We start from the raw sequence: 13,516 nt of genomic DNA, 5'->3' as shown, positions 1-13,516 counted from the left end.
CTTTGATGCTGTGACACGTTTGCTACATTTTATGAAATATAACGACATTGTGACTGATCTGATGTGGGTGTGTGTGACTGGTGAGGGCGTGTGTCCTCTACGTCCCCCCACCCTTTTGTTGCACTTCTTTAATCAGCAGGAGAAGAAAGCAGTATTTTGGCCTGTCTGTCAGCAGTGTCCAGCCAGGACGCCACTACAGCCGTAGCCCACGCTTTCCCCACTCCGATGCAACTGCCAGATAAAAACTCTACAAATCAGGAGGTGAAGCGACGCTCCCCCACCTCCTTTCTTCCATCCTTTTTCCTTGCCTATTGTTTATTTCCTCACCTCATTTTTCTGAAGTCGGTTCAAGAAAACCCCAGCTCTGATTAATTTCTGCTTCTTGATTTTTGTTTGCATTTCTTGTTTTGTTTTGTTGGATGTTTTAATTAAGCTTATTTGGTTTAGGTTTTGTTTTACACTGCGTTTCCTTTGCTAAAAGGAAATGAACTCAAATTGTCGCCGTAACATTACTTGCACATCTGGAGACTGGTTACCCTCTGCGGAAGTGACACATAAGCCAGATATAAGGTGTGTGAGGGAGAGGTTTGGGCACTATCGGCACGTCTTGAAACAAAGAGTTTGTTCAAAGCGATTAATGTTTGAACAAACACACCCCTGACTGATGCTGTCACAAGTGAGGTCAAAAGGTGGTGATTCAGACGGCCAAAAACAATTAAAATGAATGCAGTTTACAGTCATGTTACACTATATTCCTTGGGACATGACTTTGGAAGCACCTTTAGGACAATATTGCCAAATGATGCCAAGTGAATATAAATCCTTCCTCTGTTTAAAAAACAAACAAAAAAAGAAAAAAACCCACTACTTGAACTGAAATTCTCTTTGAATTTAACAAAACAATGCGAACTGTGCTACTGAAAGTCTGTCTAGACACTACACTGTGTTACTGGTTGGAAAAAATAGAGTCCAGTTTCTGCCATTGGTGCTTTTTTCTGGATTTAATGAATTTTCTCTATTGAAGAAACCCTACATATCACATAGCTGTGGATTTTGTTGGGGAAGCACGAGGATAGCACCTTTCCCTGCAGCAAAATATAAAGGTTGATAGCAGTGCAATCAAAGTGTCCCAGCAGTCCCATTGGGTCACACACTCTATTGGACTGGTTGTCGGGCATATCAGGGACAAGGCGGGAGACGGGCAGCTTGTAATGGGATGAGATAGGCTATCTTTATTGTCAAAACATAAGAATGAAGGGGGGAAAAAAGACACAGATTAGCTTTCCTGACAGTTGGCTGTTTGAAGTTCATGCCAAAGTGCATTAGGGGCTGTTATTCCCTCGTTTGTACACTTGCAAATACAGAAGCACTCACAGGAAAAGGCGAGACTTGCTCGCTAATCAACTGATAATGGCTCACTCTGTCCGTTCGCCATAGCTGCCCGCCATCCTGTGTGCACACTCACGGCACACTTGCTTCACACAGTTGACTGCCGCAGGCCTTTTGTTTCATTGGGTGACTGGCGTGACATGGATTTTTAGGGAGAAACCTGTAATATCACAAGTCAACTCTATTCAATAGAGAACGATTTGAGCAAACAGTATGTAATCTATACAATGTAAATGATCAGGTTCACAAAACAAGGTATAGCATCATACCTGACCTTTGACCTGCTTGTCTGGGGCCAGGAAGTTCCACCCTTCTCAGTCTATTGTCCACTGCAGTGCAGCATCGCCTCAACCTCAGCTCACTGGTGCCAAATCAAAGGCTGAGCAAAGCAACTTAAACCTGGACTTTTACGAACACGTTTTACATCACAGTGCCATCACCTGAAGCCATCACGTGACACATGCAGTGACGGGTGTAAAGGTGAAGCGTGGCGAGTAACTACCAAGATGAGAGTTACAATACATAAGCCCAGAATCATCCAGTGTGTGCAGCCACATCAGAATGCACCACCCTACCTCTTCCTGCGCTGATAACATGGTGAGAGACAGTGGAATGGGCGGTGCAGCGGTGGGCAGAGAGAAAGGATGTGTGTGTTTGGGAGAGGGGAGGGAGGTGGTTAGGTGTCAGTTCCTTGACTTTCCTTTTCCCCCCACAACCCTTCAAACGGCCTCCATCTGAGGAAGTGGATCCTGCAGAGTGTCTACTCAGCTCCAAGAGACAAGACAAACACTTGAGATGTCAAATCCAGCATTGTTTCAAAACCTAATTTGTCTTTTACAACGACTGTATCCTTAAAAAAAAAAAAAAAAAAAAAGAGCTTGTAATCCTAATTTCATCCTTGGCTGAAGAAAAACCTGGCTTGCAGGTATGTACTGTATTTGACCACTCGCCCAGGTGCAAGCACAAGCCTCCATTTGGAAAGAACAAAGCAGGGTAGGTTAACCCGGGCAGGAAAGATCTCGTTTTCTGTGCTGTGGCTTTTGCAGGAAACCCAACCATTCACCCAGCCATGTACTCCCATCCTGAAATGGGGGAGTGAAATGCTAAGAGCCAGAAGGAGGCAAGGGGAGGCAGGAGGATGGGGGCACCAAAATAAAAAACTAATAATAATGACTTTATTTCCATCTCCAACCCGCAGATGTTTGCTTCCTTCCCTTCCCTTTCATGTCAGATGGAAATCTCTTACGACTTTGAAGAGAAACGTCGGTGTGGGTACTTGTAGATATGAAAGTGTTTGTTGCTTTTTTTGATTGAGTCATTCCCTGCATTTGTCATGAAGGCTGATATCTCTCATCTGTGTTGCTCGGGCCAGACTCGAGCCTTCCTCCATGTTTATCATAAGGACAGGAAGATGCAGCTTCGCCTTGCCACCCCTCCCCACAACATCCTGGGATCTTCTGGAAACTTCCCTAACAAGGATGCCTCTCCATGGTCACTGTGGAGCTCGGTGACCTATGCCTCATCACTACGCAAAAGCAAATGTTATGTGCTGTATAGATGAGGCACAGCATGAGCAGTTCACAGGTGCTTTTTAGATAAGACTTTCTGTGCTCATTGGACGTTACAAGAGTTTCTTCATCGTGATTTAATCTTGAGGCATCTTTTGCATGCAAACTAAGATATGCACTGACACAAAACTACATACACAAACACCCCGAAAGTACCGAGCAGCTCTGTTGTGAGTGGGCTAAAGATTCTTTGAAACAAAGTCGCTGTGAAGAAACTGGCCATGATGCAGTGAGTCCTCAAGTGTTCCAGGAAGCTACAGATAGGATTGTGTCACACTTCGACCTTTAACCTGCCATTAATTTAAGCTTCCGTATGTGATTGCAGATGTCAGACCCCTGAGACACAATGATTCCTTTCTTTTTCTGCTCCCTCTTTGGCATTATCTGACACATTTTATGGCTCTCCCAGCTATTGTTCTGAGACGGATAAAAATAATATGTTGATGTGGCCAGCGGGTGTTTCCAGTGGAGAGGTCTTGGGTGCACTGGGTTCGGGGGGGGGGGGGGGGGGTCAGGCCAGCTCCCCAAACACAGGAAGGCAGCACTGTAAGTCACAGTCAGGGGTGTCAAGGCTGGACACTTGGTGTTCCCTCTTAGACCCTCACCTTCAACTTGTGTCTATTAATAACATAAGCACAGAGTCATCACAGTCCACTCACTGATGGGTGGGATGAGTGGACAGAAGCAAAGACTTCTATTTTATTTCAGTCTTCAAAACTGTTCAATTGATATAAGTTAGGTTTTTCAACTTTAAATATACTGTATGTGCTCTAAATATGCCCAATAAAAGTTGCAGTTGATATCTAAATTGTCATGTGTCCCAAAAGTAAACCATTCAGGGTGTCATTGATTTAACTTTGCAGTTTGGTATGGAAAAATTGCCCAAACTATCGGTATTTTGTTTGCCCTTAAATATTTAAGAGGGGAGGGGGGGGGGGGGTCATTGTGTTAACATAAGTAGGCTAGTCATATGTCCTTTGTAAGGTTGAATTGGAGGCGTGTGCTGTCGCAGTGGGAGCGCGCAGAGGAAGGGAGGGCAATCTTGTCCGGACGCTAATAAGACCCAATGGCTGGTGCAAGGTGGCCAGGAGCCTTGAAACGCGACAGAAGACGGTGGACGAAGGAGAGAAGGAAGAAAAAAAACAACAATCTCAAGAGACACAGTTCTGGATGGACATAGAGGATGAGAGCGCAACAGGAGCGTCCATAGGAGTTGCAGGGAGCCGTCGGGGCTTTTTTGGTGCGCGTCAGTTTTGTGTGTCTCGTCAAAGGAACTGCGTGGAGAGGAGAAGCGGTAAGTGACTTGAAAGCCATGAAAAACACCTGCGTCGAGGCAGGTACCTGCGAAGGACGTACGGAGATGACTTTCAGTTCACAAGAGGCTTAGAGGCTGCAGATAGTTGGCGAGATCTTTGGACAGAAACGTTACTTTTAATACCTGATGCCAAACTTTATAGATTTCAGCCAATCAGAACAGCTTTTGGTCGCAGATCAATTATCCAAACAGCACAAACCTAGAGTCAGAACTTTGTACTACTAAGCTCTCTTCTGATCAAGAGTGAATGCAGGAAAAATACGTACCCCCATGTACCAATAATTAGTTGAAAGGTTTTTGTCATAACAATAAAAGCTCTAATACCACATGATTTGGAATGGACCAAGATCTGACCCCCATTCACATGCTCTCACACACCTGGACCTGGGATACCACTGTAGACACTGTGAGCCACTGACTCCTGGGAGCCCCAACCCTCCCCAATGAAGCAGACCTGGTGGGCCCGCCTGGCACAGCTCGGCCTGCTTGCCGTGTGGACTTGCATATGGCTGGTCCAGGGATGTGGACCGGGCCCCGGGTACGGCGTCCGCCCCAGGCCCAGGAAACTCACAGCGATGCACTACAAGCAGTTCTTCCCCAACTTCTCAGAAAACAACCTCGGTGCCAGCGGGAGAGCAGAGGGCAAGATCACACGCAACTCTGAGCGCTTCAATGAACTTGTGGGCAACTACAACCCAGACATCGTCTTCAAGGATGAGGAGAACACCAACGCAGACCGCTTCATGACTAAGGTGAGGTCGGTGTATTGTGGTAAATCAGGTTCAAACATTTTAAGGATTTTGTTGAATGGGATGACACACTGGACCATGTGTTGCTATTGACCCCAGTGATACCTGGTGACTGTTGGATGGTAAGTACAATGACACAGGCAGAGAGCGAGCCGCAGATTGAGGATGCTCTCATTGGTGTCTCTTGAACCTTTTCAAGCCAATACCACGCTGGATGACTGATTAACTACCTTCACACGAAGAGACAGTAAGCAGTTCAACAGCTCATACCCTCCTGCCACCCCAGCATGGCACCTTCAAATCAAATCACATCATTCATTGTTTGCCGCACTCTACACTACCTCCCCTTGCCAGGCTCTTAACACACAAACAAATGTTCAACACAGAGTGAGTAAGTTTTAACCAAACTTCCCCTCCCTTTTTCTTGAGATAAGAAGATCAGGATGTAATTCAACACTACCCCTTAAGAGACTGCGCTCCCCTTCAGGAACACTTCCTTTTAATCTTTAACCAGAGTCTTTGTTATTGGAAATAAAACTATTCCTGTGACAGGTTCTCCGTGTGCTTACCAGGAGAAATATCCAGGCATGGCACTTAAACTTGAATTCCTTAATGTTTACCGGGGATAGGTATCCAAATTCAAATCCCATGCCTAGAAAAGACAATCGCTGACCAAGAGGATTTAAGATCTGGGCAGGGAGATGGACAGCTTTTTTGACAAAACATTTTGAATGCCACACTGCTGAACATGACCACAGGGTTTCTTGACACTCCGACGTCAGCTGCGGCTTTCTGTGATTGTTTAGGATATGAATCTGTGTTCCTTCCCCTCCCTGAGTGATTGTATGTGATGAAAATCTGCGGTCGTATATATGTGTGTGTGCCCTGCCGATGCCCAGTTTGAGTGTGTGTGTATGTGTGCATGTGCCCCTCTTTTGCCCACATGTCAAAGACGCTCTTTGTGCGTCATTTGGAGGCTCAGAGGGGTCGCCTATACAAAATTCCCGCCTGCTGAAGTAATGGCAGCGTCGGAAAAGCGACTATTGTAGTTCTGACAATGAAACGCCTCTCTTCAATGGCATTGCCAGAAAAATGTACCCAGTTTGTTTTCTGTCCCTCTCGCTTTCTCACTCTCGCTGTCACATTCCCAAGTCCATGCCCATACATTCTTCCCCTCTGCCCTCTCTCTTTCGTCCCAACCTTAGCTCTCTGCCACTCTGCTTTCTTCTCACCCAACTTTTTCTCCCTCCATCTCTCCCGCTCACACACCCTCATCACTTTCTCTCACTCTCTTTCCTGACCCTTAGTTGCAAGATAAGCTTTCTTCAATCCATTATAGGTCACGACCTGCCACATCAGGAGAGAATACGTGTTTCAGGAGATGGTAATGAGTGTATCACCTCGGGTTGCTGACGTCGTCATTTTTAGCCTGCTATTTTGTGACAATGCTGACACAGTCTGTAACATCACGGCCCACGGGGGTGTTAAGAGTCACTGTGCACATTTCTGATCAAATGTCTCAGGGGTGAAAGTGAGAGACTCATGCCTGGAACAATCTGGAAAGGCAGAGAATGGCCTTGATTATTCTGTCACCCTGTCGAAAAGGCCAAGGAATGTGCCAAACTGGCTACAGTCGCTTTGTTCTTGTACTCTTGATTGTTCGAGCAAGGTTGAGATGGCCTTTAACAGAGTAGAGGAGGGATTGTGCGTGGATGCCAGCAGACAAACAATCATAACCTGGGAGCCAGAGACAGTGTTGAAACACTGGAATCGTTTTCTTGTGGGTTGCACTGAGATCAGTCTGCTCACTGAGGTGTACTGTAGGCTCACATACTGTACATACCTCTTGTACTCTTAGGCTGCGCCATTCCCCCTGTAAATGAATGATTACGAGTGTGACTTCTACTTGAGTGGTGTGCATGGCACATGCTGCAGACCGAGTGACTAAAAATATAATCATTGTCCTTAAAATAGACTGAGAATCCTTTTTTTGATATTCTTTTATATATCCTTATATCCAAAGACACAAGAGAAGAACTAACAACAGTATAATACAAAAAACCCACCACCTCACCTGACACACAATAATTTTACATGGCAAAATGATAAGCTAAAAGAGGGATTACAATAAAAACTACATAAAAACATTCACAAGATATGATACAACATATATTACAATGAATAAAATGTGCTTTTAGTCCCTCCAGTTTGTTATTGATAATGATTATGAGTTAATCTTTTTGAAGCCCCTGTTGATTCTATTTTGTTGTCGCTTTCAACAACTTTAAACAGCAAAATGTGTATATAAAGTTTAATATTTAAGAAGTAAACTCAAAGATTGACACATTCGACTGTGGATAGATATCTGCTATTAAATGAATGGCTACCCGAATGTTGAATGTTTTGTAAGATGGATGTTTTGCTGTTAGAAAAAAGGAAGAGGATAAAATATTTCATATGAGAGTCGTGAGACTCAATGCTCTGTGGTAGACAAACTATGGAATGGCGATGCTGTTTCTAAATGACCTCAAACGTATCGTTGGCGTTTCCGTGCTGCAATTTCTTGTTACTTACCGACCAACATATATGCCAATGCTAATATATCTGTGAAAAGCTCATTTTGTCCCATATATTGTCCAGTTTATCAGGTAATACTGTTCCAAACTGAACCCTTTCCCTCTGTCTCATTCTGTTCCTAGCGATGTAAGGACTGTTTGAACAGGTTGGCTATCGCAGTGATGAACCAGTGGCCAGGGGTGCACTTGCGCGTGACAGAGGCCTGGGACGAGGACGGTCACCACCCTGCCGGCTCTCTGCACTATGAAGGCCGGGCCGTAGACATAACCACTAACGACAGAGAAACTGAGAAATATGGCCTTCTAGCCCAGCTGGCTGTGGAGGCCGGCTTTGACTGGGTCCACTATGAGTCCAAATATCACATCCACTGCTCAGTAAAAGCTGGTAAGTTTAAGGAGGAAGCTTTTGTACAAGATCGTGCAGTTAACTGTGTCAAATTACATCACTTCAGCGGATGGTGTATCAGGATATTTAAGCGAAAAAAGGAACACAATCTGTGTTTAGTCATCTTGGCTTTTTCTGCTGATCTTCCTGCAGATCATTCTGTTGCTGTGGAAAAAGGTGGCTGTTTCTCCGGCTGGGCCCGGGTGACTGTTGCTGGAGGGCTGCAGAAGAGCCTGTCGTCACTGGCTCCTGGGGACAGAGTCATGGCCCTGTCTGGGACAGGCCAAGTTGTGTTTAGCCAAGTCCTCTTGTTTCTGCACCGGGACCAAGACAGCTGGTCTACCTTTCTGTCTCTGGAGACAGAAGATGGCCATAGATTGGCCCTTACTCCACATCACTTGGTCTTTTTATCCCCCCATTGCAGACTTGACAGCAGTGAGTATCAGGCTCAGTTTGCTAGCAGAGCCAAAACAGGAGACTGTGTTCTCGTCCATACAGCAGAGGGTCAAGTACGTCCATCTCCAGTCATCTCAGTGTCAATAGAGGAGAGTGTGGGAGTGTATGCACCCTTAACAGAAAGTGGAACTGTGTTTGTTGATGGGGTGCTGGCATCCAGCTATGCACTGGTGGAGGACCACAGACTTGCACACTGGGCATTTGGACCTGTGCGACTCCTCTCCTCATTCAGCCAGCTACTTTGGGGGGAAACATCAAGAGAACAGCAGACCACAGACAGTGAAACAGCTTGCACTAAGACTCCATTTCATTGTAGCACTTTAGCCACAGAGAAAGACAAAGCAGGTGTAGATGTGAATAATGGCTTTCTGAACAAACAAGACAATCTGAGTGAACCTCTGAGGATGGAAAGGAAAGAAGACGCCTCACAAAGAAAGACATCAGACGTGCACTGGTATGCTAGATTACTGTACCGTTTCGGATGCATCTTTTTAGACTCCAACTCATTTCATCCTTAAAAGCCTAAAACTGTAGACTCAGTACACGTCGCACTGTGCAATGTTACAACTTTGATACATTTAACACTTCCTGGTCTTTTCTTCAATAAATTAAAAAGCACCTGAAAGGCTAGCTTGCTTTTTTCACCATTGTTTGCATTATAATCTATCATAATGATATACATGCTAATACTTAAGTGATATTTTATAAGAGATTGATGAGACGTTGTCTGATGTAAAAATGGTCATGCCAAGATGACTGTATCATAGTCTATTTGTACATCATGTTATTTCATTTAATTATTTCAGTTATATATGTAAAAAAAAAATATATATATATATTCAAATGGAATAGGAATGGATTTTCCCAGAGCAGAATTTTTATTTTTGTACTTTCTGAATCATAATATATAAATGTTTCATTTTATTCTAATAATTCCACTACATGTATTGTATTGTACGACCTCCTCACTTGTTGTCATGTCATAAAACAAATTAAAATGTCATTTTATTAAGCAACACTCACATTTTGTCTGTTAAGCTGATTTTTGTCTTTTGCTCGTTCAGCAAAACTGAGTTGCTTTGTGTGTAAAACCTGAGACGTATGCAAAAAGGTCATTTGTAGGGTCGTAGTTGGGCATTATGTATGTTACAATGTTCAAGAACTCTGTGGAAACCTAGTCTAACGGCTGACGGGTTAATGAAAAGCCCAGACGTACTTAATATTCCCCACACTGTGCCACCACCTTGACTTTATCAGTCACAGACTTTATCACATGGCTACTCACAGATCGTTATCAGGTTCCTTTAGAATCTATGAGGAGACAGTTTATTAGCATCCACTGATCAACTTGGATAAAAAGTACTTTATCTGTTGGTGGTTTATTACAGTTCATTGTTTTCAACTTTCTGTTTTGTTACATCCCATCTATGTCTACCAGTCTGTACTATAAACTTTGACATGTTATAAGTGCAGTTTACCAGTTACCAGTGAACATTTTAATTATTTTTCATGTAAAACTACTTTCCAGAGGTTCATAATAATGTGTAAGGCCATAATCAGGACGTCATACAAGGTTATACACCCCCTTGTGGAGGAACTGATATTATGCCTGTGAATTTAATTTCATATAATTTCTTAAATGTCCTTGTATGTATAATTGCTACTTTGACTTATAATACTTGTAGTTTATTGGTGACTTTCTATGTACAATGAGATACTAATTTGTCATTTTTGTCAAGGAATGCATTTTTCACAGTACAGCAAATATTTCAATACTCCACACTGTGTTATCAGAACAATGAACTCAAACCACAAACCGACTAAACTGCAGCCTCTAAAAGTACCCTACGCTGTTTTTTTCACTGCTCTTTAAGGTATGTAACTGTGACAAATTGCACATTGACCACCCAAACTGTATTCTCCTCTTGCGGTTTATGTTCTGTTGTAAACATCTGTGGAGGTATTCCAGGGGATTATCCTTGAGATGCAGGAGGCAGATGGGAAAGCACCCGCTCTGCTGACTAGCCAATAGGAAAAGCCCGGTGTCCTAATACCACCCTCTATTTACATCCCTTGGCCAATCAGTCACTGTCCTCCGACCAGTGTCAGCCCCCCCAAAATCTAATCCAATCTTGCTAAAGCTGAATGGGGAGTTAACTAATCCTGTCAGGGGGGCCAGTAATAACCTATTTTCAAAATGAAAACCTGCACACCCCACACTCAGGCACTGAGAAACACGCATTTCCTGACTGAAAATATAGGTGCATGTTTGTTGAAAGCAGACCAGTGTCATCAGGATTTTAATGAGAATCAACATTTAATTAGACACGAAGGAGAAAGATGCATCAATAGAGATTTTTAATGGTTTTATAATGAATGTGAAAATAACTTAGTGCCACAGAGCATCAACCCAAACATTATATAATTTTGCTCACATGCATCACTTGAACAAACGTTTTCTGTATCTGCAGACAATAGAGCGTCCATATGTGATTGAGTGTCAATTTTATAGGCTGATTTTTAAGTAATTTAAAACCCTCAGAAGACAATTATTTATTGTCTAATCACTCATGAAGCATCGTTTTCACATATGGTTTCATTGGGAACTGCTGTCAGCTATTTAAAGTTTTGTGTTCGCAAATAGCTCGTGATAATTATGAAAGGAGTTATTGGTCTTTTCACCACCATGATGTGAAGAATTAAGGCTTTAAACTAGATTCTTTGGGTGTATATCAGTTGAAGCATGTCTCTTACGTTTTATCACAACCAAAACATTCATAACATTCATGTCACATTTGGAAGACAATTCTTTACTTAGTCGCACAGAGCTTTAGAGCGCCAACTGCATTCATGATAAGGACTCTTGTAACATTTTTCTCTTCATTGGTCTCATCTGAGCCCTGAGGTGCACATTCTGCACATACAGACCCAGTACAGTTCAGGGACAGCTGCAGATCCACCCTCTGCAGCAGGTGGTTGTTCACCACTTACACAGCACACAATGTATCGGAGATGAGCTGTCAGGCATTCATGTGTGATCACTAACACTACCTTCACATGTGAGACATTTAGCAGATGCTCTTCTCTACAGTTACTTATAAGTGTAGCCCAAGTAAGCTACTTACTTGTAACAGTTCAGTGTTTTGCTCTAGGGCATGACAGGAGATATACAGTAGCTGATGTGGATTAAACCTGTGACCTTCTCACAATGGGACAGACTGTTACCCAACCTAATTTTCTGTAAATTCACAGGATCATTCTGATGACATCCAAGCTTTACTGCGTGTACGGCCTCGGGCTTTTCGTTCATGAAATCCCCATGAAAAGACGGCATGGGGAGGTTGGTGTCTTAATTTAGTAACTATACATTCAAGAGCATTCGCAAGAACTACACAGCTTTGTAGCATACAGAACACTTCTTTTGGAGAAAAAAAAGCTTTAAAAGCATGCATCTCTGGGAAGAATTTCTGCCCTTATCTGAAAAACAATTGAAAGTTGCTGTATGCGAGGTATGCAATCAATTTTCTCACAGTGATAAGGCAACTTAAAGATAAAAAAAAGGCCCAGCTTCACCCACAGTATACATTACGATTGCTCCTTAACCATAGTTGAAGATCAGATTTGAAAATGTATTACATGAACAAATAACTATTGATAATTAAAAAATGGAGAAAGGTCACCCACTGAATTGTCAACTGATTCAGTGTCAGAGGATAAGGGTTGTAAAGTGTTTGTATTCTTGTCTGCTGGAGGGCTGAGCACGTTCCCAACCTCTTTAACACAATATACTAGTATTGTTTAAGGTCTATACAATTATTTTATTTTGATTATTCATTCGCACGTCGCTTGAAAACAATTTACAAATACCACCTACGTGGATGGTGATTACATGGTACAGCAGAAAACATCTCAAAATGAGCTACAAGAGGTGTAGTGGCTTAATCCGGACATTATCAATGAACCTGCAGGAAAACTTGGTCGACGTTTATTTCAGATCATGGCAGATTCAACTCAGCTCTTTCCAATCGCTCTCAGTCACTCCAGCCAAATACGCAATGCATGGCAATATAGAAACATAGGCGGAATAAGGAATTAGCCACCATGATGAAGTGCTCAGTACACATTTGTTATGTTAATTCCAAAATGAATTTGCGAAGAGAAATCTGAATATGGAGCTCCATTAGATCGCGGCTGATCAATTATCAAAACTAATGCATTCATCCGCTGGCATGCAAAAGTAGCTTTGGTCCTACAATCGTAACAATCTAATGAAAAATGGCTTCCCTGGATCCGAAAATCTAATGACCTAATATCTGATATCTACCATATTTCGGTGGTCCCCGCTCTCCAGATTAAACTCTGGTGCTGCGTGCTATATAAGCAAACCTCGCACAAAGTTGTTCGTTGTTGTACTAAACATGTAACCCGTTTTACTGGCTTCTATTAATAAAACACATTTTTTACTCGTTCTTTTGCATGAATTTATTTTTGACGTAGTTGTTATTAGCTAGCACTGCTAGCCACTTGGCGGAACAGCCGTGTGCAGACGCAACGCAGTTCAACCAAGTGAAGAGATGCTAGTGACCCATAGAAGGGTACCCATGCAAAGTTGAGCTGCAAATTTAGGTAGATGAATGCCTGCAGTCGACCAAAACTTAAAGAAAAAATATATTTACTGTCGTGTCAACAAAGTTTGGGGTTGTAATTTTCGGATGTACTATTTTGTGCAAAGTTGAAGTAGCTTTAACGACCTCGCGAGCTAGATTCCAGAACAGAGTAGATGCTAGCGACTGTTAGGATATTAGCCTTCAAGCTAAACCCACAAGCAAGTAGCCAGCCAGATAGGTAGTTTTTAGACTCAATGCATGAAGCTGGGGAACCTTTTTCGGGACGGGTTGAAGGCTTGTCTCCGTGCTAAATAGTTCCCCGGCAGTATACGACCACTCGACACAAAGCTCAAGTTGCTGGTTAGCTAGCTAACCATAGCAGTATCTATCTAGTTGAAGAGCTAGCTAGCACCACCGCACAGCCTTCCGCCGACGTGCACTTCCCCCACTCTCCTTCCAGCCGGCTAGCCG

General features: G+C 43.1%; 1 protein-coding gene across 1 annotated transcript; it reads left to right on the top strand.

Annotated features, from left to right (window-relative positions):
* Positions 1 to 4,715: 4,715 nt before the first annotated feature.
* dhh (desert hedgehog signaling molecule) lies at positions 4,716 to 9,322 on the top strand. The gene is made up of 3 exons (XM_070911216.1): positions 4,716 to 5,024; positions 7,721 to 7,982; positions 8,136 to 9,322. Exons 1-3 carry the CDS (start codon positions 4,716 to 4,718, stop codon positions 8,954 to 8,956), a joined length of 1,392 nt encoding a protein of 463 aa, XP_070767317.1. The 3' UTR covers positions 8,957 to 9,322.
* Positions 9,323 to 13,516: the final 4,194 nt, after the last annotated feature.

This window comes from Enoplosus armatus, chromosome 8 (genome assembly GCF_043641665.1).
Source record: "Enoplosus armatus isolate fEnoArm2 chromosome 8, fEnoArm2.hap1, whole genome shotgun sequence".
Classification (NCBI taxonomy): domain Eukaryota; kingdom Metazoa; phylum Chordata; class Actinopteri; order Centrarchiformes; family Enoplosidae; genus Enoplosus; species Enoplosus armatus.
This window is presented reverse-complemented; position numbering and strand designations above follow the sequence as displayed.

Coding starts and splice junctions, on each gene's coding strand:
- dhh (XM_070911216.1), top strand. CDS start 4,716: ATGAAGCAGACCTGGTGGGCCCGCCTGGCACAGCTCGGCCTGCTTGCC. Junction 5,025..7,720: donor CAGACCGCTTCATGACTAAG/GTGAGGTCGGTG, acceptor TTCTGTTCCTAG/CGATGTAAGGACTGTTTGAA. Junction 7,983..8,135: donor CCACTGCTCAGTAAAAGCTG/GTAAGTTTAAGG, acceptor ATCTTCCTGCAG/ATCATTCTGTTGCTGTGGAA.